Source organism: Oncorhynchus masou, chromosome 17, assembly GCF_036934945.1.
Source record: "Oncorhynchus masou masou isolate Uvic2021 chromosome 17, UVic_Omas_1.1, whole genome shotgun sequence".
Classification (NCBI taxonomy): domain Eukaryota; kingdom Metazoa; phylum Chordata; class Actinopteri; order Salmoniformes; family Salmonidae; genus Oncorhynchus; species Oncorhynchus masou.
The window spans coordinates 24,475,858-24,501,869 of NC_088228.1; the positions used below are offsets into that span (position 1 = coordinate 24,475,858).

The 26,012-nt window shown below is 42.1% G+C and overlaps 1 protein-coding gene across 1 annotated transcript in view; it reads left to right on the forward strand.

Annotated features, from left to right (window-relative positions):
* Positions 1-24,384, forward strand: part of LOC135558747 (contactin-associated protein-like 2) — an 81,829-nt gene extending 57,445 nt beyond the window's left edge. The window contains exons 18-25 of the mRNA XM_064992833.1: positions 12,814-13,032; positions 13,328-13,564; positions 13,751-13,981; positions 14,381-14,514; positions 15,624-15,717; positions 19,593-19,823; positions 21,097-21,171; positions 21,502-24,384. Coding sequence (XP_064848905.1) covers positions 12,814-13,032; positions 13,328-13,564; positions 13,751-13,981; positions 14,381-14,514; positions 15,624-15,717; positions 19,593-19,823; positions 21,097-21,171; positions 21,502-21,701 — 1,421 coding nt within the window. The 3' untranslated portion in view covers positions 21,702-24,384. The remainder of the gene's footprint in view (positions 1-12,813; positions 13,033-13,327; positions 13,565-13,750; positions 13,982-14,380; positions 14,515-15,623; positions 15,718-19,592; positions 19,824-21,096; positions 21,172-21,501) is intronic.
* The last annotated feature ends 1,628 nt before the right edge of the window (positions 24,385-26,012 follow it).

Below are 26,012 nucleotides of genomic sequence, written 5' to 3' on the forward strand. Positions count from 1 at the left end.
AGAAAGGACAGGAACAGACATAACAAGACATGACAGAGCCAACAACAAAGCAAGAGCTTCTTGTTCTATTGTCGCATAGTTTGTTTGACATTTATTAAATTTACGTGAAAAATAACAAACGGGATGATCCACTCCACTCTTGTCCTGCTGCAGTAGAACAGCACCAGCACCTCTGGCACTAGCATCTACCTCAAGTTTGAACGGTTGTTCAAAATCAGGAGCAGCAAGTACAGGTGTACTACATAAGAGTGCTTTCGCTGATTCAAAAGCTCTCTTACAATCAGGGGACCACTCAAATGATCTAGCCGGACTAAGCAAATCGGTCAATGGAGCAACTACCGCAGAGAAATTTTTACAGAAGCTACGGTAGTAGCCAACCATCCCTAAAAAGCGGCGTAGCTCTCGTCTGGTGGTAGGTGCAGGGAATGCAGTTATAGCCAAGACCTTGGCATTAACAGGGCGCACCTGTCCATGGCCAACCTCTTTACCGAGATAGGTAACAGTAGCCTTCCCAAACTCGCACTTTGCCAAGTTCACGGTTAGAGAAGCAGCTGGCAACCGTTCACATACTACCCTTATCGAGTCAACATGATCTGACCACTCAGACGAATAAATCACTAGGTCATCAAGGTATGCACTACAATTAGGAACGCCAGCTAATACGGAGTTAACCAGTCGTTGGAAGGTGGCTGGTGCATTTCGCATCCCAAAAGCCATGACTGAGTACTGTAGGAAGTTGTCTGGGGTCACAAAGGCAGAAATCTCAGAAGCACGTGAAGTTAACGGAACCTGCCAGTAACCTTTTAAGAGGTCTAACTTAGTTACATACTTAGCAGCACCAATAGTGTCGATACAGTCGTCCAGTCGGGGTAACGGGAACGAATCTGGCATAGTGACAGAATTTACCTTTCGATAATCCGTACATAACCTGGACGTACCATCAGGTTTAGGAACCAAAATGCAAGGAGAACTCCAAGGGCTTGAACTTGGCTTAGCCAGGTCATTCTCCAACAAATATCTCACCTCATCCCTCATTATCTTCCTCTTGGAAGCGTTGATACGATATGGGTGTTGCTTGATAGGTGTAGCATTTCCAACATTAATGTCATGTTCCAACACATTTGTGCGAGTAGGAACGTCATTAAAGAGACATGGAAAACTGTGTAGTAGCCTCACAATATCATTGGCCTGTCCATCCGTTAAATGAACCAGACCGGATTGGATAGACAGCAGCATTTCTGAGTTGGGCAATCTAACACACTGCTGCTGAGTATTGCGCAACTCCAAGCCATCAACATCATCAATATGACAGTCCACTATCATAGCAGTAGTAGCAGAGGAGACAGCAGTACCTTCCTCTGTTTTTGAACTCTCTAACTGTGTGATGGGTCGGGTGTGGTAAGCTTTCAACATGTTAATGTGACACACACGAGATTGGCGTTGTCTATCAGGAGTTTGAAGCACATAGTCAGTTTCACTTATTTTCTTTTCAATTAAATAAGGACCCGAGAAACGAGCTGACAGTGAAGATCCTGGAACAGGTAATAACACCAGTACTTGGTCACCTGGCTGTAGTGGACGAGAAACAGCCTCTTTATCATATTGTCTTTTCATGCTCCTCTGTGAGGAAGACAGAGCTTCCTTTGCGAGAGCACAAGCTTGGTGTAGGCGCTCACGAAAGCGACTAACGTAGTCCAACACATTCTCATCTCTGGTACACAACTCTTGGGACAAGAACTGTTCTTTAAGGACTTTCATTGGTCCTCTCATTGTGTGACCAAACACCAGTTCAGCCGGGCTGAAACCTAGGGACTCCTGCACAGTTTCACGAGCAGCAAACAAAACTAGAGGAACTCCCTCATCCCAATCTTTCTCAGATTCCAAACAATATTTACGTAGCATAGACTTCAGTGTCTGATGCCATCTTTCAAGTGCACCCTGAGACTCTGGGTGATAGGCGCTTGACACACGGTGCGTAATTGACAAGGATTTTAACACCTGCCTGAAGAGCTTGGATAGGAAATTGGTACCTTGATCGCTTTGTACCACCCTAGGTAACCCGAATGTCGTGAAGAATTTTATTAAGGCTTTACTCACTACCGGGGCTGTAATCCTTCTCAGAGGAATGGCCTCGGGGTATCTTGTAGCCATACACATTATCGTTAACAAAAACTGGTTACCCGATTTTGTCTTCGGTAACGGTCCGACACAATCAACCACCACATGCTCGAATGGTTCACCTATGACAGGTATGGGACAAAGAGGAGCGGGAGGAATAACCTGATTTGGTTTTCCTATTATCTGACATGTGTGGCATGTCCAACAGAACTGAGCCACATCTTGTTTTAAACCCGGCCAAAAGAAATGTCGAAGGATCCGATCATAAGTTTTTGTGATTCCTAAATGACCAGACCACTGGTGATCATGAGCAAGGGATAACACATTTTGTCGAAAGGCTGTAGGAATTACTATTTGGTAAACAGCATTCCAATCTCCATCCGCGTCAACATGGGATTTCCATTTACGCATGAGGAGATTACCATCAATGAAGTAAGCCACGTTCTTCTTCTTTACATCTTCCAATGAGACAACACTAGAAAAACATTTAGCAAGCTTGTTGTCAACCTTTTGGTTAGCAATCAGCTGCTCACGAGTGACTGGTAACTGTATTGCATCAGCAATAAGTTCAACGTTCTTTGATTCTTTCCTAGGCTGTTTGTCAGAGGTGATCAGCTTCTCAGAGGTATCACACAATCCATCCTCTTGATCAACCTCTTTGAACAGAACAGTGTTCGACAAATCTATCTCATCACCCTCTTGTCGTGCCTGAGCACGAGTGACGGCACAAGCGGGGAACACATGTGGATAATTCTGTGCCAGCTCATTCGAGAGAGAGTGGTCACTTTTATCCAATACTTCCAATACGGGTACTACATTTCCTCCGGCAATATCGTTACCCATTATGAAGGTCACACCTTTCACTGGCAACATAGGGCGTACCCCCACTCTGAATATTCCACTGATTAACTCAGAGTGTACTTTCACAAAGTGCAATGGCACTGGGACAAAACCCATTTCAATACCCTGCACTAACACACTGGAACCACAGTATGTATCATCAGATAAGGGCAACACATCAGACAATATAAACGACTGCGCCGCACCAGTATCTCTAAGGATTTTAACCGGACGCTGAGACGCTTCGTCATTCGTTAGGGACACAAACCCCTCGAAAATGAATGGTTCATAACTGCGGTCGGGGACTGAGACTTTCAAACTACAGTTACCCTGAGGCACCTGTTTTGTTGCAGACCTCACAACCGTACGAATTAGAGCAACACCTGTTGGTGGCTTGACACGAAGAGGCATCCCTTGTTTGCGTTTAAGCAGGAAGCAATCATTAATCATATGTCCTACTTTATGACAATAGAAACATGGACGCTCATTCTTCTGGCGTGCTTGACATACTACTGCTGGCCGACTAGGACTAAAGGTAGGAAACTCAGTAGCTCTACTCTCAGTTTGAGCCGAAAACACACTCTTGTGCGTCAACACAAACTCGTCTGCCAACACAGACGCTTCTGCCAGGGTGGATACTTTCTGTTCGTTTAGGTAAACTACAATGCGTTCGGGTAAGCAATTTTTAAACTCTTCCAACAAGATTAACTCCCGGAGAGAGTTGAAATCAGTTACCTTACTAGCAGCATGCCATTTATCAAACAGATTTCCCTTGTCTCTAGCAAATTCCACATAAGTCTTACTAGAAGACTTTCTATGAGACCTAAATCTCTGTCGGTATGCCTCAGGCACAAGCTCATAGGCACGAAGAACAGTAGCTTTGACCACTTCATAATTCAAACTGTCCTCCAGAGGTAGCGCTGACAAAACCTCTTGGGCTTTACCAGTTAATTTACACTGAAGTAATAGGCACCAAACCTCTTCAGGCCATTTCAATGCTACGGCTATACGCTCAAATACACAAAAATAGGAGTCAACCTCTGACTCTCTGAACAAAGGTACTAAGGCAATCTGCCTACTAATGTCAAACGTGTTTGAGGACACAGCAGGTGAGGACGGCTCACAAACAGGCACAGTAGGACCGGAGGCTAGCCTTGCTGTCTCTGCCTCAAGTTCCATCTGGCGCATTTTGAACTCCAACTGCCTTTGTTCTCTGTCTGCCTCAATTTTACACATCTCCAAATGCCGTTGTTCTCGTTCTTTTTCTGCCTCTATTTTACACATCTCCAACTGGAGAGTCTCTCGCCTAATTTGGGCTCTCTCTTCCACCTCCAGTTGGAACTGTGCTAAACGGACATCCCTCCTGGCATCACCATTTGACAGTGGGGAGAGTGGATCAAAATGGGACAATGTGGCTGGTGTTTTAGCCTCTCCCTCATTATCAGACACCAATGGTCTTACAGGAGCAGCAACATCCGCTACAGGGGTAGTAGGCTCAGGCAGCGGTAACACAAGCACCTGCTCTTCCAACAATACATTTAATAATAGCCGTTTCACCTCCGCCTTAACTAAACTCTGCGGAATCGATACTGAATAATGGTCAGCCAAGGTCATTAAATCAACTCTACGACATTTGTCAAAAACCTCCCACGAAGGGTTATCCAAAAAAGATTTCAAATCAAAAGTAGTCATTTTTACACTACTTCACAAGTGCCAAAGGAAATAGCAAACACTAATGCTATTTCAGCTATGACGCTCAACACTGAACTATACCACTACAACAATCTACATGAGCGGCATGGGTGTCAGTTATGACATATCCCGGACGAGGCTCCACTTATGTTACGAATCCCTTTTGGCCCGACAGTCTAGGGGGAATGGTAATGAGACTCGTAACATAACTCATGCAAATTATTATTGTGACAAAGGAAAAGTGTGAATGAAATAAGCACGACAACTGAAATCTACCGTCAAACTCTAGGTTTATTTATAAACACACGGTAATGGGGGGAGCAGGAAAAGGGGCTGGGCTGGACCCAAGGAAAGAAACAATAAGTATTCAAAAACACCCCTAAGCTAGACTAGCCTACTTTAACAACAGCTAACTAACTAACCAAAAATACAGTGGGTGGTCCGCCCAGTTCTAACTAGTGTATTTAACAAAGTTCACCTACGGGTAGTGTATGCCCATGGGCGACTTGTCTTGGTTACCCCCTTTTCCACCAGCAATCAAACACAAACACCATAATCAAAAACAATACTCACAGGTGATGACAAAGTGCTATGAGGTGCTTAAACAAAAGAGAGGTTTACGACACAAAGCGAGAGTGAAACACAGAGACCTACAGACATGGCATTTACAGAGAGATTGAGCTGAGCTGAGCTGGGCTGAGCTGGGCTCCAGAACAAACAAATGATGGGGTTTTTAAACCATGGGGAAGGAACTGTGATAGGTCAGGAAATAGGAGGAGGTGTGTCTTCTGATTGATTGATTGGGGAGTGATGATTTTCACCTGTGAGGGGAGAAGGAGAGAAAAGAAACACACACACAGGATACACACACACACACAGGATAACTGTATCCGTAACATCCCCTTTAACTCAAATCATTAATTATAAGTTTTAAACAACTTCAATGTATATGTTTACTTAAATGAACATGCTACCCTTAGGTACAATTAACCCGATAACATTATTGTATTACTTTTTCCCCTCTGCCGCAAATGTCGTACATTTCTCAGTGTAAGAAATCCTAATCCCAGATATTTAATAAAAATGTAAACGCGTTTCCCTTGGCTCCTTCAACTCACATATTTTAGATAACTTCCATCCGTCCCGGTATGAAGAATCCTACTTAAACACACCAGAACAAATGCTTAATTAAGTTAAATCAACTCCTAGAATAACCAGTCTCATAGGAACCAAACAAGTCGGTATATGGACTTTTTTATCACCTTCTGAAAAGTGACTCAAAACAATAAAAAAATGCACACATTTTCCTTCTAAAAGACACAAACAATTTTCTCCGTTACCCCCAGTCCGTGGCGACAAAAGTGCCTCGCGAGTGATGTCATCAACAATGTCCAATTTCATTACAATTAAAACATCTTGTATTTTTCTTTTGACTCACCTTATCCATTTTTCTCGACTTTATTCCCTTCTCTAACTCCATTATACTTCCCTCGGCCTCAGCGGGATCCACATACTTGGGTGGTAATTTCACAGGTAGCTCCTGCGGCCGTATTCTTATAACCACTATTTCGTCGACTGGATTATCTCTGTATTGTTGGTATAATCGAGGAAGATATAGTTTGTTACCCTCACGCCCACCCAATTGGTTAACTTTTTCATCTGCGGGAGCGGAGGGCAGCGCCTCTCGAGTCTTGTCAGATTTAACCTTTTTTCCTGCGCGTCCAATTCTCTTTTTTGCTTCCGAAAGCCAAACTCCGGCGGTGTATAACCCCTGTTTATTCTGCTTTTTCACATTATTTCCACATTCCTTATGTATCTGTTTTATAAGGGATTCCAGCTTTTCTACATTTAGACGGCCATCAAAATCATATTTCTTTCTCCATCTTAGACCGAAATCGATGTTTCTCTTGTCTTTCTGTTCCATATAACGCTCGTCTCCCGTTAGTTCCGGGGCTTCTTTTGAGGCATTTCCACCCATCCGTTACTAGTAGCTATGGTATTTAATCACTTATCTATGCCGTACTATATTTCATTTTAAATTCTATGTGCGTGTGGTTCTACGAATTTGCAATTTACCGTTACTTAGTTACTTTTAGTCCTTTTCTGTCTGACTATGTGTGTGTCCCTTTAAAAATAATCAGTATGTATTTTCCTTCCTGTGAACCGCGTCCATAGAAGACTTTTGATCGGACATCACATTTCACCCATAGGATATTATTTTTGGGACTTTCAACGTTAATGTCTCATATCTCACTACTCTAGACTAAGTTAACCTCATCCTTTGATATTAATTTCTTTCAGCATTGTACAGGTTCAATTATTCTGTTCGCCTAGAATTACCCTGCCTTCTCACCAAGCCTAATTTATCCTCACCTGTTATATATACAGTGCCTTGCGAAAGTATTCGGCCCCCTTGAACTTTGCAACCTTTTGCCACATTTCAGGCTTCAAACATAAAGATATAAAACTGTATTTTTTTGTGAAGAATCAACAACAAGTGGGACACAATCATGAAGTGCAACAACATTTATTGGATATTTCAAACTTTTTTAACAAATGAAAAACTGAAAAATTGGGCGTGCAAAATTATTCGCAAAGTTCAAGGGGGCCGAATACTTTCGCAAGGCACTGTATATCTTATCTGCTACTTCTTGATAGTCAGACTACTTCCCATATACAGATAGACTACTCAGGTTCAAACTTTATTTAGGTATGTTTTTTGAATTAATGGCTAGCCTATTTGTAAGGAACAAGCGTCCTAATTCTCCAATGCGTACTATATCTCTCCTTAATAACCTTCTGGCTTGCAAAACCAGGATTTATTAAGCTCTAGTTTATTTATGGTAGCGCACCTTACCACAGGTAAATTTCAGACTTGTTTCCTTCCTATCGATTTTGGTTAAAACCCAAGGTAGAACCCATTTTATTTGTTCAGAATATTCAAGCACCTATTATTGATCAAATTCTGGCCTGTAATTTAACCTCAATTCGGAGGCCAGGTCTTTTTTTAGTAAACGGGTGAAAACCCATCCGTGCACGCTTTTTGGCATACTACCTTCAGATAACAGGGAGGGGTATTTAGATCCGGGATCGAAGGACCAATTGTTAGAGGAATTCTAAATTCCTATATGTCTATTTCATAATAAGTTGTAAGTTTATAATTTTTGCATGAAATAGATCGAGACCAGTCTTAACAGTCAGGTAACAGCGTTTAATTCAAGAGAGTACTAAACTAAAATACAAAGAACATTACATTTTAAAGGAAAGATAAAAATGACATCATCAGTTTCTCACACTCTCTCCGATCCACACAATAGCGCAGTGTCTTCAGGTCTGGAGATTGTGTCCTACTCCCCTCATAAAGCAAACATTCCAATCTGTCTAAAAGAGGCCCTCCTTCTCCCTTAAACCAGCAATGTACAGACAATTAATTTGTTTTACCTACATTTTCGGTCCTAGTATAACCAAAAATCCATACATTTCATACCATAACATAATAGTATTAAAACTTAATGGTTCTGATAATAATGTATACATAATTAATCATTTCAACTATAATTTCCTCCAACACATACTTAGGTAGCCTGTGTTCCCACTATGATTTGTGGGTAGTTGTTTTCTGTCTTTGTGTGTCTGCACCAGACAGAACTGTTTAGTTTGTTCCGCTTTGTTGTTTTTTTGTTCTCGTGTTCAGTTTCTTTATTAAATTGATCATGAACACATACCATGCTGCACCTTGGTAATTCAACAAAATCTGATTTTCAATATGAATAAAGACTTCCTAAAGTGCCCAAAACTTGGCATTTTGACATCCCTCCGTGCACCTTCTGACTTCTATGAAGATTTTAACCCACTAACCTTTGCATTTACAATGTTATTTCTGAAGATTATTTAATGTGAAGTCATTTATTTCCTGTTCCTCATTGTGAACTTAACTCTCATTGTAATATGGTGAAACTACAGTATTCTTTTTAAAATATTTATTTAAAAAGATAAATGAATATCTAATAGTCAATTCATAGTGCAAAAGTGAGCTGGTTCAATTCTTTTTGGCAATTTTCTGGTGTTTAGATAGACAGGCCAGAAATGTTGTAACAAAAAATAACAAAATTAAAAATATTTTTGTTAATCTTGCATTCAATTGCCCCTCCCTGTTGCACACAACAAGCTTCCATTCTCCCTGTCACAAGGGGATTCATGGTTGATTTAACTATTAATTACGAGTTGGAGGGCAGTTCAAGTGGATTTTTCCCATCCGTGTGTAACATAACTTTCGTCCGTCCCCTCGCCGCGACCCGGGCTCGATCCAGGGACCCTCTGCACACACAGACAACTGACACCCACGAAGCATCATTTACCCATCGGGCCACAAAAGCCGCGGCCCTTGCAGAGCAAAGGGAACAACTACTTCAAAATCTCAGAGTGAGTGATGTCACCGATTGAAACGCGCAAAACTGCTAACTAGCTAGCCATTTCACATCGGTTACACGTGGTAAATTCCCACTTGGTTACGAATGCACCATAACGCCACTAATATCAATGCACAAGCCGAGACCCACATGCAGGTGGTTGGAGTCTTACAATGTGTATTAACCCAAAGGGGTAGGCAAGAGAATGGTCATGGACAGGCAAAAAGGTCAAAACCAGATCAGAGTCCAGGAGGTACTGAGTGACAGACAGGCTCATGGTCAAGGAAGGCAGAATGGTCAGGCAGGTGGGTACAACGTCCAGAAACAGACAAGGGTCAAGACCGGGAGGACTAGAAAAAGGAGAATGCTAAAAGCAGGAGAACGGGAAAACCGCTGGTTGATTTGGAAGCATACAAGACGAACTGGCACAGAGAGACAGGAAACAGGGATAAATACACTGGGGAAAACAAGCGACACCTGGAGGGGCTGGAGACAATAATGAGGACAGGTGAAAAAAGAATTGTACGCAAGTATAAACACCATGGGACCACGATGCCATCATACCGCTCAGGAAGAAGACGCGGTCTGTCTCCTAGAGATGAACATACTTTGGTGCAAAAAGTGCAAATCAATTCCAGAACAACAGCAAAGGACCTTGTGAAGATGCTGGAGGACACAGTTACAAAAGTATCTATATCCACAGTAAAATGACTATATCGACATAACTTGAAAGGCTGCTCAGCAAGGAAGAAGCCACCGCTCCAAAACCACCATAAAAAATCCAGACTACGGTTTGCAACTGTACATGGGTACAAAGATCGAACTTTTGGAGAAATGTCCTCTGGTCTGATGAAACTGTTTGGCCATAATGACCATTGTTGTGTTTGGAGGAAAAGGGGAGGATTGCAAGCCGAAGAACCGCATCCCAACCGCGAAGCACGGGGTGCTTTGCTGCAGGAGGGACTGGTGCACTTCACAAACTAGGTGGCATCATGAGAAGGAGAATTATGTGGATATATTGAAGCAAAATCTCAAGACATCAGTAGGAAGTTAAAGCTTGGTCGCAAATGGGTGTTCCAAATGGACATTGAACCCAAGCATACTTCCAAAGTTGTGGCAAAATGGCTTAAGGACAACAGAGTCAAGGTATTGGAGTGGCCATCACAAAGCCCTGACCTCAATCCCATAGAAAATGTGTGGGCAGAACTGAAAAAGCGTGTGCGAGCAAAGAGGCCTACAAACCTGACTCAGTTACACCAGCTCTGTCAGGAGGAATGGGCCAAAATTCTTACTTATTATGGGAAGCTTGTGGAAGGCTACCCGAAACATTTGAACAAAAACCATTTAAAGGCAATGTTACCAAATAGCAATTGACTGTATGTAAATTTCTGACCCACTGGGAATGTGATGAAAGAAATAAAAGCTGAAATAAATCATTCTCTCTACTATTATTTTGACATTTCACTTTCTTAAAATAAAGTGGTGATCCTAACTGACCTAAGACAGGGAATTTTTACAAGGATTAAATGTCAGGAATTGTGAAGAACTGAGTTTAAATGTATTTGGCTAAGGTGTATGTAAACTTCTGACTTCAGCTGTATGAAATGAGTAATGCGAGATATGTAAACATTCTTAAAGAGGCATTATTAAAGTGACTAGTGTTCCATTTATTAAAGTGGTCAATCATATCAGGTCTGTAGGTAGGCAGCCACCTTTCTGTGCAAGTGGTGGCTGTTGAACAATCTGATGGCCTTGAGATAGAAGCTGTTTTTCAATCTCTCTGTCCCAGCTTTGATGCATCTGTACTGACCTCGCCTTCTGGATCGAAGCGGGGTGAACAGGAAGTGGCTCGGGTGGTTATTGTCCTTGATGATCTTTTTTTGCCTGCCTGTGACATCGGGTGTTGTAGGTGTCCTGGAGTGCAGGTAGTTTGCCCCCGGTGATGCGTTGTGCAGATCGCACCCCCCTCTGGAGAGCTCTGCGGTTGTGGGCGGTGCAGTTGCCATACCAGACGGTGATACAGCCCGACAGGATGCTCTCAATTGTGCACCTGTAAAAGCTAGTGAGTGTTTTTGGTGACAAGCCACATTTTTTCAGCCTCCTGTGGTTGATGAGGTACTGTTGCGCCTTCTTCACCACACTGTCTGTGTGCGTGGACCATTTCAGTTTGTCTGTGATATGAACACAGAGGAACTTAAATCTTTCCAACTTCTCCACTGCTGTCCCATCAATGTGGATAAAGGGGTGCTCCCTTTGCTGTTTCTTGAAGTCCATGATCATCTCTTTTGTTTTGCTGACATTGAGTGAGAGGTTATTTTCCTGACACCACAGTCCGATGGCCCTCACCTCCTCCCTGTATGCTGTCTCGTCATTGTTGGTAATCAAGCCTACCACTGTAGTGTCGTCTGCAAATTTGATGATTGAGTTGGAGGCATGCATGGCCACGCAGTCATGGGTGAACAGGGAGTGCAGGAGGAGGCTGGGCACGCACCCTAGTGGGGCCCCAATGTTGAGAATCAGCGGAGTGGAGATGTTGTTTCCTACCTTCACCACCCGGGGCGGCCCGTCAGGAAGTCCAGGACCCAGTTGCACAGGGTGGGGTCGAGACCCAGGATCTCAAGGTTAATGATGAGTTCGGAGGGTACTATGGTGTTGAATGCTGAGCTGTAGTCAATGAACAGCATTCTTATATCGGTATTTCTATTGTCCAGATGGGATAGGTCCGTGTGCAGTGTGATGGCGATTGCATCATATGTGGACCGCTTTGGTGTGATCTAGGGTATCAGGTAAGGTGGAGGTGATGTTATCCTTGACTAGTCTCTCAAAGCACTTCATGACGACTGAAGTGAGTGCTACGGGCGATAGTCATTTAGTTCAGTTACCTTAGCTTTCTTGGGAACAAGAACAGAAATACATGGTTTTGTGGTGGGCCATGTGCCTGCAAGCTGACTCTGGGTGCCAACTGGATGGTGTATCCTCTGAAACATTGGGGCGGCTGGCTTCGTGTTTCGGACGACACATGGCTCTTGACCTTTGCCTCTCCTGAGTCCGTAGGGGAGTTGCAGCGATGGGATAAGACTGTAACTGCCAATTGGATATCACGGAAAAGGGGTCAAAAATTAAAAATAAGTCAAATTAGGAACCACTTTGGCCACCCTGTGTAGACTAGATGTCATAGCCATGCATTTCTGGAGTATTGTCAGGCATTACATGCAAATGTATCTATATGAATTTGTAATATATTTTATGTGACATTAAATATATTGAAATGTAGTTTTTTTCCATATTTGTAATATAAACATGAAATATACATTTTTCTAAAACTTAAACTAAATAAAAACTAGCAAGTAGATCTGAAAACTTACTGAAACTAACCTGAAAATCAAATAAAAATCTTAAAACTAATAGAAATAAAAATGAATATAAAAACACAAAACTATAATAACCTTGAAGTGGATGTTCAGTTTCCCTAAAAATGCTTGTTAACTTTTTAACCACTCCCAAACAGACCAAGGTCTCTCAGACCAAGGTCTCTCATAGGCCCCAGCTTAATCTTTGCTTCATAAATGACCTCCTTGACAGATTTCCACCTCATAATTCAGCTGTTTCTCACCCAAAGCGTACGTATCCCCTTTGTCCCCACTGGCTCATAAGGCAGAGACTATACCTTTCCACTTCTGAAGATCTAAAGCCTGTTTATCAGACTCACCCAAAACCGTATCTGATGCCTTCCGCTCTGTCCTCTCCTGCCCAGCTGCCACGGTGGTGTCCTTTTCCTTTGATGTGGGCAACGGTCTGGTGGAGCTGAGTGTGAGGTCATCCACTCCTCTTAATGATGACCAGTGGCACAGGGTGGTGGCTGAGCGCAACGTGAAGGAGGCTGTGCTGCAGCTGGATGGGCAGTTCAAGGAGGTTCGCCCTGCACCCCCACAGGGTCACACTCGCCTGGAGCTTTACAGCCAACTCTATGTCGGTAAGACATCCTTCCTTCCTGCCTCCCACCACATAGGGTAATGATGATCAGGTTTATATGTCTATGTTTGACAACTGGTGCTCAGCTCATGGTGTTTGGACCCGACTTATACAGGCCCACACAGTTTGCACACAGAAACAATGTCAAAAGCTATTAGGATGTCAAGTCAACAACTAACAAGTTTAAAAAAAACTTGAGTTGACAATTTTTTTTAAATCAGAAGTGTACTTGGTATCAAAGTTGTTGTAAACCAAAATGTCTAATGAGACTTTTTGTAATAAACGTTATCCTTCAGGTGCATCGGGTGGCCAGAGGGGCTTCCTAGGATGTATCCGTGCCCTGAAGATGAACGGTGTGACCCTTGACCTGGAGGAGAGGGCGAAGGTCACCCCGGGGGTGAAGCCTGGCTGCTCTGGCCACTGCACCAGCTATGGGCAGCACTGCAGAAACGGTGGCCAGTGCATGGAGAAATACAACGGTTACTCATGTGACTGCACCTTGACGGCGTATGACGGGCCCTTCTGCACTGAAGGTAAAATACAGTCACAGCCATGTGAGAGAATGGTAACTCTAAATGTTTCGTTTTATTTCAACTTCACAATGTTACAACTCTAACTTTACCCTTTGCTTTTGGGAGGCTAATATCAATTCGCTTGTCAATATCTCAAACGTCTGCTTAAGTTTTGTATTGCTGCCCTGTGTCTAATGTGTGTATCAGACGTGGGTGGCTACTTCGAGAGTGGAACACTAGTTCGTTACGACTTCCTTCCCGAGGGGGGCCTTCCAGCCATCAGGGATGTGAAGAGCCTGTCTCCCCTGCTGCCCACGGAGGGCAACCTTACACAGGAGGAGCTGGTGTTCAGCTTCAGCACCTCCAACACTCCCAGCATCCTGGTCTACATCAGCTCCAGGACCCAGGACTACCTGGCTGTGGTGCTCAGACACAATGGTGAGAGGGCAACTGCTCAAAGGGTTTAAAATGCTTGAGAGAATGAGCAATACTGGCCATCCGTTTAAAGGGTTTGAAAGGCTTGGAAGGTGAAGTTAAGGGTTTAGCCAGCAAAGAACCGCAGAATGTACAGGGAATTAGCTCAATAGCTAATTAAATAGTGCAACACACAGGTTGGGCATGGTTCGAGGCAGATGCGTAAATAACTGAAACAGCAGAATGAGAGAGTGATGGTCGATTTAGTATTTTAGCAATGTAGAGCTTAATTTAAAATACAATTGCCACTTGAGTTTGATACTCTAACCATGTTTCAAAGCCTGTGAGATAATGGGTGGACAACTATATGAATATGATTAAGACACATTGGGACTGACTGGGCATTCCATCTCCCTCTGTCAGGAACACTTCAGATCCGCTACAGCCTGGGAGGCCTGAGGGAGCCGTTCACCATCGACCTGGACCAGCGCAACATGGCCAACGGGCAGCCCCACCACATCAACATCTCCAGGCGGGAGAGGAACATACGGCTGCAGGTGATAATAATGAGGACGTTGCTTTATCTATCTATGGAGCACTTTTCAGCTGCAGCTCCAGGATGACCCTAGTGTTCCACTACCACAAAGGGTGATCTATCACACAGTGGGATTTGCCAATGTCCTGAAATGTATTTTCCCTCTCAGACTACTTTAGGCTGCAGGTAAAAATCTTAACAATGATGTAGTTTTAGCTAAAAAACATTTTCATTTTCATCAAGCAGTTGAAAGGTAGGACTCTAATGCTCCACTTGAGTCCCAGGCTGGGACCACTCTCAGTGAGAGACCACTCTCAGACTAAATTAGACTTTTAAAAATATGAATCACATTTTTATTTGGCGTACCCCCGACAGCATTGCACGTACCCCTGGGGGTGCTAAGGGTCCAACACGGATCCCAAAAGGGTTCTACTTGGAACCATAGGGGGTTATTCAAAGGTTTATCCTATGGGGCTAGCCAAAGTACCATTTTAGGTTCTAAATAACACGCTTTTTTCTAAGAGTGTAGTGCTTTTTTCACCCCTACTTTACATTTGCTCTTTTTGAGGTTTTCCTATATAATTTATTCTATCCTGGCCAAATTTCCTCATCTGCTGGCATGCACCTCTCCTACAGTGCATTCGGAAAGTATTCAGACCCCTTGACTTTTTTTGTTATGTTACAGCCTTGATTCAGTTTGATAGCTACACAGACTATAGATATAGCACTTTTCATAAAGCAGTTCAAAGGTAGAACACTAGTGCTCTGCTATCAGGAAGGGAGGACACCCTTCTCGGTGAGAGGGATTTGCTGATACCATTAAATCCACAATACATATTTGTTCTGTGTCCTCTCAGACTACATTAGGCTTTTTGCAACACACCAGACCCACCTTTCCTGTGGAAGTGGTTTATAGTGCATTATGCTTTTTAGCACAGTTTATTTCTGTTTGTTTATCGGATTTCGATAATGCATGATACACTGGCATCAGTTAGGATTTCCAGGCATATGCTGTTTAGAATACACCACTAGGTGGTAGTAATTAACAAAAATAAAAAAAGCCGGCTGTTGGGTTTATAACTGACTGTAATATAACATGATTGATGACCATATCGTGATGTTCTTTTCCAGTTGGACCATTACCCCCCAGTCAGCTACACTCTGCCTGCTGGCTCTGACACCAAGTTCAACCTGGTTAAAACTATATTCCTGGGGAAAGTCTTTGGTAAGTGTAGATATAATCCATGTATTCCTACTGGAGTGCAAATATACGGAATGCTGTGTAACATGCATGGAATCAATGTATTATTTACACGGAAGTCAGAGTTACTTGCATTGATCTCTTTGAATTTGTCCAAGAGTGATTAAATCAGGACTTTGGTTCTGTGTGTTTCTGAAAAAACACAAAACCAGATTTTTTGTTGCCCATCCATGACTGAGTGATTGATCTTGTTTAGTCCAGGTGTATTAATATATGGAAAGAGGGCATCAATATATCTGGTAATGGTGATGTTGCCTTGACAGAATAATCTTGCTTTGTTGATACAAAGACATGTACATCCATCTGAGTGCCCATATTGAGCAATGTTACAATAGGCCTTGTCTAGGCCTTTCCTTTGTCTTTGCCTGACTGACAGTGGCGACCCATCATTCAGGGCAAGTGGGGCAGTGCCTGTTTTGCATGTTATTTTGGCATAAATACGTGTCACATATCAGTTTGAAAACAATATAAAAAAGAAAAAGCTGCATAAGAACATTGCCTCTTTTTTGCTATCTTGAGTAAGGCAGCCCCAAAATGCAGGTGTTTCAGCCTAGCTCAGTGTTTTCTGTGGTGGAGGGGCAGCCAGTGGAAAATATAGAGCGTAGGGGTTGGTAATCTTCTCTAGTTCTGCCGTGATTGGCTCAGTGTTCTGTCACTCACGGGGACACTACATTCAAGCCCCCCTTGGGTGCTGCCATAGATTTACATTAGAAGTGCCCATTCAAGAAGGCTTAAGGTCATTGGCCACAGATAAAATGATGTCAAATCACGATATATCTACCGTAGCTTTGATTGGACTGATCATGTCAACAACATACTTTCAAAATCCTAGCTAGCAAGCCAGACAAGCAGTCATCTTCATGAATTATGTTGCCAATCTACTGGCAAACAATTTTCAGTCTTTGTCATATGAAGAGAAATGATAGATAAAACGTATCTGTGATCATCGGCCATTGGACATAAACATTACACAACAAGTTGGAGATTGCAAATTCAACAATGAGTGGTTTGGAAGGAATCAGTTGCTAACTGCAAGCGTTGCAAAGCAATCACTATTTTTCTTCCCCTGCCTGCTATTCGGTGGAGAGGGTGTGTGGTCCAAGTCTGGGTTTAAGGGTCTCTTTTCCAAGCTTAAAAGGATAAACATTCACACGTAACACCATGGGAATTAATTGGCCATGCTGACAATCCAACATGACTTCTGCCGCATTCAAAACAACTGGAAACTCCGAACTGTGAAATCTTGGTACTTTGAATAAAACGAGCTCCAACTGGGAAAATACGCTTTGAACGGTCATCCAACTAAAAATTCCAAGTCGGGAAATTATTACTCTTCTTATTACTCTCCGACCTGAAAATCACGGACGTCATGATTCAACCATGTTTTTTTTCAGTTCCCGGTTGTCTTGAAAGCACCAGAAATCCAGAAGTTTCATAACACATTTTGTCCACAAGAAGGACTCCTGTTGAAGTGAGCACAGCACAACAACGGAGAGGCCAAAAATGTCTTGTATTTTTCTGCATAAATTATGTAATATGCCAGGGAGATATGTAGCTAAGAAAGTAATACTAACTGTATTTTGTGTAGTAAGCTGTTAGTAACCTCACCCTAATAATTTGGTCCCTTTCCCCATAATACCTTAGCCAACTGTTCTGACTTGGTGGTACACATGTAGCCTATGGCCTGTTTTAGAGAAATGCCATCATCAAATATTGTAAGAGCTTTCATTGCCTGCTTACATGCCCCCTTTATTTATCCTACCTTTCTGACTTGGTGTACAGGGAGAATACTGTAAGAACGTCTCATTGTTTTGAATTATGTCGTTGTACATTTCAAAAGTGCTGAATAGTCATATCGTATGTCTTAGCTCGCTCATTAATATCTTAATCGAAATGACGGATTTCCTCTTATCCACTCATCGTTCCCTTATGCCATAGTTTGTACATCTCAATTGTCAGTAGAAACCACGTTTAAGCAAGTCAGCCATATAAAAAGGCAGTAAATGAGGCTGAGTTAACTGTTCCGCTGCCAAATAAGGCTCCACTGATAGCCAGGTATAGGGACAGCTTTGTGTAGGCCCTAACAGTTTGTGGGCACCATTTGTCATTGTTATAATTCATGTATTGTTTAGTGTTGTGTAGTGGCTTTGCTGTCTTGCATCTAAAAAAAAATTTACAGGCTAAAATCGCCACTGCTGACTGATATAGTACACCTACTATAGTACATCCACACCACTCAGATAAACTCAGGGTAAAAAAGTGTGGATCATAGGGCCATCAAGAACCACACCACTGCAGCACACAGCTCGTCAGTATAGAGGAAGGCAGAATAGAAAACAGAATAAAGTGATGTGCGCATGGCATGGCGTGTTTGATTTCCGCTAAGGGAGGGAGCAGCACCGTGTTAGCAGGAGTCAGACACCAGTACACTGATCCTATTCTGAGAACAGTAGAATGCCCCATTGTGCCTGGCTGGTAAAGCCTTACAACTTCCCAGAGTGCTTTGCTGCTGCACTCGATTAATAAATTAACAACAATCTCTGACATCATCCTCAGGGAGGGAGGGAGCACAAAAGCCCGGTCCTGATCCCCATCCTGTAATCCTTTACTCACATCCAGGTTTTCTCCGAGCCTCGTTCCTGTTGTGAATGTATTAGCTCACTGATCCATGATATCATCATGTTTTCCCTGCCTGGTCTGGCTGTAAGGAAGAGAAGAGAAGGAAGGGAAAGGAGCTGGGCTGAATCATTTAGGGTGCATTCACATTCAGAGCTCGCTGGCTAACCAAGGCTTCAGGCACATAGACACCCTGGCAGATACACAGACAGGTTGGCATACAGACAGGTAATACACACAGGAAGACAGACAGAGAGATTGATAGACATATTGGCAAGAAGATAAACAGACTACTAGCAGGCAGAAAGGCAGCAGGGCAGATACAGAATTAAATGTTCCTGGCAGACAGACGAACATACAGGTAGACAGACAAGCATGTCTCATAGACAGGCATACAGCAGACAGTGGTAGCACTGTATAAGACAAGGACTTTTCCTCTGGATAGAGGGGCTGCGCCGTGGGGGCAGACTCAGAGTTAGCACCACTTCATTCAGGGAGGACAACAGGGCAACCAGGTAATACTCTTCTGTATTTGACAAACTTGAGGTGGCATAGTGTTTTCAATAACAACCTACCTGTAACTACACTGTAAATCTGTAGGTGTTGGGGACCCTTATGGTAAACCTTGACCTTGTGTTGTTGTTGCCACTCTTTGTTTCAGATATATTTCTATTTTTTGTCATTTCCTTTTCATGCAAGGTAGGCCTATGTTGTTTTGAACAAACATTGTCACTGTAGCCTAAGATGGTGAATACTTTTTCTGTAGATATTGCAATGTGTTTTCTGAAAAGTAGAGATAATGCATTGGCTAATGTTCCAAACAGGATGTGTTTGTCTTTTCAACTTGGGGGCATATGAAACATCCTTCTTACATGTAACCGTGAAATTACTCTTCTTTATCTGCCTTGGAGAATAACATATTGCAAAAGAATTGGATACTCTGTTTTCCCTGGAGTATAACATATCTGCAGTAGGAGTCTCTGCAGTAGTTGCCTGTTTGGTGGAAGCTAGGGACAGGGAATACAGTATCACCAACCAGAGACTAGGTTCAAGTGAACATAAATCAAACTGGGGAGGCTTACGGTGTTGTGCTGAGTAGTAGTGCATTGTGGTGGTAGACTAGTATTAAGTGGTCAGGCAGCATCAGTCAGCAGCTCCAAGAAGAACTCCTATCTAATCTAGAAGTACTGTGATGGTTTTTCTTTTTTCTTTGTTTTAATCAGAAACTGGCCAGATTGACCCAGTCCTCATAGAGAAGTACAACACCCCAGGGTTCGTTGGCTGTCTGTCCAGAGTTCAGTTCAACAACATCGCCCCTCTGAAGGCAGCACTGAGGTCTGGCATCGTTGCCCCAGTGACCACCCAGGGCATTCTAGTGGAGTCCAACTGCGGGGCGTCTCCTCTCACCATCTCACCCATGGCTGCTGCCAATGACCCCTGGCATCTGGACTCAGGTACAGTAAATCACTGTGTTTCTATCTATCCCCTTTAATTGTCCCACCAATGGAACCATTTATTCATATCATGGGATTTTATTCTATTCTATTGAATTGTTGTGTTTATTTACATCTCGATACCATCATCTTGAATACTGCATTTTAAAAGTAGTCCTTTACAGTAGATATATTGTCGGTGGTCAACTAGCAGCACCAGCAGTCCACTCAGTCCTCCAAACAGATTTGACATTTAATTAAAACTTCAAGGCATGATATTTAATAGTGGTACTTTTCTTCTTCAGCTATTGAACCATTTAAACCCATGTGCTGTGCTGTTCAGCTCCTGTGGATAGGTCTACAGGATGGTTATCACTGGGTCAGTGTATTGATCCTGGGTGTGTTCTCTGGACACAAAGGAATGAGCTTTCCGGACACATGAGATCTATTGCTGCCCAGCCACTCACCCTCTTCTCTTAATCTCTCCATTACTGGGAACACAATATCTATCTCATGTCTGCTCTGCTCTGTATGAAATGTTATCCCTCAGGGACTCTAAGTGACTATTTGTATGTTTAACCTATGGAGGCATATGAGGTTTCAATAAATCAGATGAATCTTTTTAGTGGTACTGCTTTAGTAAGGATTAATATAAACAATTTCAATTGTCCCACAGCTAGGCCTAATGGGACTAGTTATAGATTGTTACACTATTGATATTCTGACTTTTACTAAGAGAGCTTTGGATGAAAAACATGAGAATAAGAGGAAGAATCTTTGTATCATTTGATCTGAGCCTTGCATAGTGCTCCAAAGGCAAACAGATCAGCTCGCTGTAAGAGGTATCTGTGATCCCTACTCCACTGTGTGTGTGTGTGTGTGTGTGTGTGTGTGTGTGTGTGTGTGTGTGTGTGTGTGTGTGTGTGTGTGTGTGTGTGTGTGTGTGTGTGTGTGTGTGTGTGTGTGTGTGTGTGTGTGTGTGTGTGTATTTTGGGGGCGGTGATATGTGATGAGAGATTTGCACATATTCTGCAGAATCCACTCAAATGGACTAGAGTGCCCACAGAGATGCCAGATGAAAAGAGCAGAATGCCCCTCTTAACTCAGCCCACGCCTACTTCCCCCAATGACTCACACTGTGTATATACTGCATGCTATATTTATCGCCTGTCCTGTTTTTTTTAAATAATCGGATGCCAAAGTGTGCCAGTTTACAATTGACATATTCTGTCTCTGTAAAAAATAGCATTGTTTGGTTATTTTGTGGTTGATCCGTTTTTGTTTCCTTTTTCAGCTGGTGCTGTATTCCCATTCAACGAGGAAAGAGTTAGCCGGGATGGAGTTGATCGGAACGCTGCAATTATCGGAGGTGAATAGGGGCAGTAATCAACTCACCTACTATACAGGGTTGTTGAGGTTTTTAAAGGTCAAATTAAATGAAATTACATTTTATTTGTCACATGTGCCGAATACCGTGAAATTGTTACTTATACAAGCCCTTATCAAAGTGTACTTCTCACATGCACAGGATACAGCAGGTGCAAACAGTACAGTGAAATGCTTACTTGCATGCTCTTCCTCAACAATGCAGTATTCAAAATATAAAAAAGGAAAATAAATAGAAAAGGGTCAAATCCAGTAATCGATTTTTCAAAAGAACACATTGTCATGTACCTCATAATGTCCTTTATACTTGTAGGTATCATTGCTGTGGTCATCTTCACCATCCTCTGCACCCTGGTGTTCCTGATTCGCCATATGTTCCGTCACAAGGGCTCCTACCACACCAATGAGGCCAAAGGGGCGGAGTCTGCGGACTGTGCCGATGCAGCCATCATTGTGAATGACCCAGCCTTCACAGAAACCATTGATGAGAGCAAGAAGGAATGGTTCATTTAATCAGACATTCACATTTTGGTACTGGTCAGTAGTGTGCCCATGGCTCTTCACACTTCGCTCTGTGAGGACAAGGCTTTCTTTGATGATGATGATGATGATGAGGATGATGAATGAATAATGTGTAAATGGGGCATATGAAGATTTCCCCATGGACTAGATGTGTGCATTGGCTGGCTTGTCTATAATGTATTTACATTGAGTGAGGAGTTGGATGAGTTTTGGCAACATGATATCAGTCATTCACATAGAGCCATTATTACAACTACAGCATCACCTGGACTGAGAATAAAAAATTAAAAAAACAATATCACTTTTTATATTTATTTTTTTCATTACTGTTGATGATATGTCTTAATGTTTTTAGCTTTGATTGTAGAGATGTTTATGCCTGCATTTAATGGGTCAAGCACATAATGTACACTTCTAGTTCCTTTGCTGCCAAATGAGTACCAAGTGAGTTGCTTAGAGACAAAATGCTCTGGAAAATAATATCCCTGCACAGATTGAAAAACACATTAAGGTTTATGTCACTGACATTTGATTGTATTGCATTGTAATGTATTGGTTTGATTGCACTGCAGTCCTTATTATGTGTAGAATACAATGGCATGCTACACAACTATGGCATCCCTTCATTGCACCATTCCACACAGTAGCACTGGTATTTCCTCACAAATGTGTCTTTTATCTTGCAGATAATTTTTTGGGGGGCCAAATTATTCAGCATGCTTTATCTGTTTCCCCGGTCTTGCTACATATGATGATGGCTCTTCTTGGAAAATTGGTTTCTGGCATGATATGACAGGTTCACATTTGGCAACATTGTGACTTTTGAGAGGGAAGTGCTATGATATTGTCATGAAAAGGTTTATTGTACAAACAAGCATCATATTACTTATAGTAATGACAATATCCAATGTGCCTTCAAGATTCAGCCACTCTGTTTTCAGTTTTGGACTATTTCCTTCTGGGCACACTGACTGTACCCTGAATATTGAACAAAATAAATACTGTATGGTCAATAGGGATGTATTTATGATGGTGGCTATATGCTAAAAGGAAAAGGACAGAACGTGGCTTAACTTCAGCTCCATGGGCAGGGATACACTATACACACGCTTAACTAATGCCTGAACTTCTATGCCTTTGTTGGTATCAATGTGTAGTTCTGTAGCACAGGAGGCTGCTGAGGGGAGGACGGCTCATGATAATGGCCAAAAACGGAGTGAATGGAATGTCACCAAACACATGGCACCATGTGTTTGATGTATTTGATACAATTCCAATTATTCTGCTCGAGCCATTACCAGGAGCCTGTCCTCCCCAATTAAGGTGCCACCAACCTCCTGTGTTCTACAGGTGTTATTTGATTTGTTTATTTGAGTACAGTGGGGTTGTATGTTTTATGTCTAATCATTTTATTTCCTTATTCATAAGATAACCATTTTCACCCAGTAAGTCAGAATAACCCACAATATTAAACATTGTTATGTTACAAGTGCCAACAAGATTATGTCAGCCTTTCCCCATGTTAAGATTCTCATATTCACATCATGTGGTTTGGGAATTGCTGTGATTAATTCAGAGTAGCATTACACAGACAACACAGTGTGTGCTGAAGAGAAGAACTGGAGGATTAGGGGAGCTAAGGGGAATGTAGACAGCATGAGAGACTGTCGTGAAAACCTCTGAAATGAACATAAAATGATTAGCTGTTACTGTTGAAGGCTGTAACAGCATCTGCAAACAGAATGTATCCTTCCATATAATGTCAGTGTCCCACATGCCCACAGCAATCTGAATTGGATGATGAAATCCCTTAAATTGCACCACTGAACACATAAGCAAAGCTGTTATTATTAGGTAATTTCTTCACATTTTTTGTGTTGCTATTTTGTCATGTAGGTTATTGTTTTGAATCAACATGTAAATCCCTGTCTACATCTCACAATGGTACATTTTGGTTTATTGTTATTAAGGGGAGCAAAACATTGGTTGTTCATCACTGTGTGTGCTAATAGTCAAGTTGCAACTGCAACACAATATAGCTTAATATTCTATAAACCAAAATGATCAGAGGACATCCATTTACTGTGGAGCAACACTTTATGAGAAAGCATGATCTTACATTTCATTAGAATATCTAACACGTCACAGTTCACAATGTAATATATAATATTATAGCATAGGATATAATAAAGCATAATATAGCATATTGATATTATGGAGATTTTTTTTTGTTATGTTGGTTTACCACTTTTGTCAAATGAATGATTGGCATCGGATTTCAAATTCCATTATTGTTTTTCTTTTCATTAGCAGCATGACAATTAAAACTAAAAACAGTACCACATTGCAGTGCAATTTATTTTACATTAATTCTTTGGAAATATTTTGTAGATTTCTTATCTGAGGGATGACGTGCAAAAGTCTTTTATAATATATTTACATTTATTTCATTGCAATTATAATTAAATGGCAGTTTTCTTTTTGATATTCTGTGTGAAAAGCATACATTGTTGAAATTGTCTTTTACAGTGGCTTGAGATCATGTTCCCCAAAATGAAAGATTTTACAACTTCATTTTGTGTTATTTTAGTTCAGTATTGTATGTCAGGCCTGAGATTGCATATGTAATGTGATTTTGTCTTAATATAAAACATTAAACAAGCCTTGCCATACAGCGTGTAGTTGGTTTTTCATCAGATGCCTCCCTACAGTGCTTTCAGAAATTATTCAGACCCCTTCACTTTTTCTACATTTTGTTGTGTTACAGCTTTATTCTAAAATGGATTGAATACATGTTTTCCTTATCAATCTACACACAATAGCCCATAATGACAAAGCAAAAACAGGTTTTTAGAAATGTTTGTAAATCTATTAAAAATAAAAAACAGAAATACCTTATTTACATAAGTATTCAGACCCTTTGCTATAAGACTTGAAATTGAGCTTAGGTGCATCCTGTTTCCATTGATTGTTTTTACAACTTGATTGGAGTCCACCTGTGGTAAATTTAATAGATTGGACATGATTTGGAAATGCACACACCTGTCTATATAACGTCCCACTGTTGACAGTACATATCAGAGCAAAGCCATGAGGTCAAAGGAATTGTCCGTAGAGCTTTGAGACAGGATTGTGTTGAGGGAAAGATCTGGGGAAGGGTACCAAAACATTTCTGCAGCATTGAAGGTCCCCAAGAACACAGTGGCCTCCATCATTCTTAAATGGAAGAAGTTTGGGAACACCAAGACTCTTCCTAGAGCTGGCCGCCTGGCCAAACTGAGCATTCGGATGAGAAGTGCCTTGGTCAGGGAAGTGACCAACACCCAGATGGTCACTGACAGAGCTCCAGAGTTCCTCTATGGAGATGGAAAAAGCATCCAGAAGGACAACCATCTCTGCAGTACTCCACCAATCAGGCCTTTATGGTAGAGGGGTCAGACAGAAGCCACTACTCAGTAAAAGGCACTCGAAAGCCTGCTTGGAGTTTGCCAAAGGCTGATGGTCTGATGAAACCAAGATTGAACTCTTGTCCTGAATGCCAAGCGTCACATCTGGAGAAATCCAGGGACCATTCATCACCTGGTCAATATCATCCCTACGGTGAAGCATGGGGGTGGCAGCATCATGCTGTGGGGATGTTTTTCAGCAGCAGGGACTGGGAGACTCGTCAGGATCGAGGGAAAGATGAACGGAGCAAAGTAGAGAGATCCTCGATGACAACCTGCTTCAGAGTGACAAAGACCCCAAACTGGGGCGAAAGTTCACCTTCCAACCGGCCAACAAACGAGTGGCTTCGGGACAAGTCTCTGAATGTCCTTGAGTGGTCCAGCCAGAGCCCGGACTTGAACCCGATCTGAAATCTCTGGAGAGACTTGAAAATAGCTGTGCAGTGACGCTCCCCATCCAACCTGACAGAGCTTGAGAGGATATGCAGTGAAGAATGGGAGAAACTCCCCAAATAAACTCGGCTATTATTGTTGGAAATAATAATTTTGTGCTAGCTAGCATGCTAGATAACCATAATAATGCATTTGGTTAGCTAGCCAATTTAGCTAGCTAGTGTTGTCAACCAGATCAGCATCTGAATTGGATTTATTTTGAATGTTGTGCGTTGATTGGTGACAATGGTATGATCATATATTGAGCATTATATGAGCATTATAACACGAATACAACCCCAAATAAATGTGGAATGGCATGTATATTCAGACTTTGGCTGGGCTTGCTAATTGCAAACTTTAGCCAGTGGAGCATTGCATGCCGGGATTTTGTGTGTAACTGGTTATATTCTAAAGCCGTGGA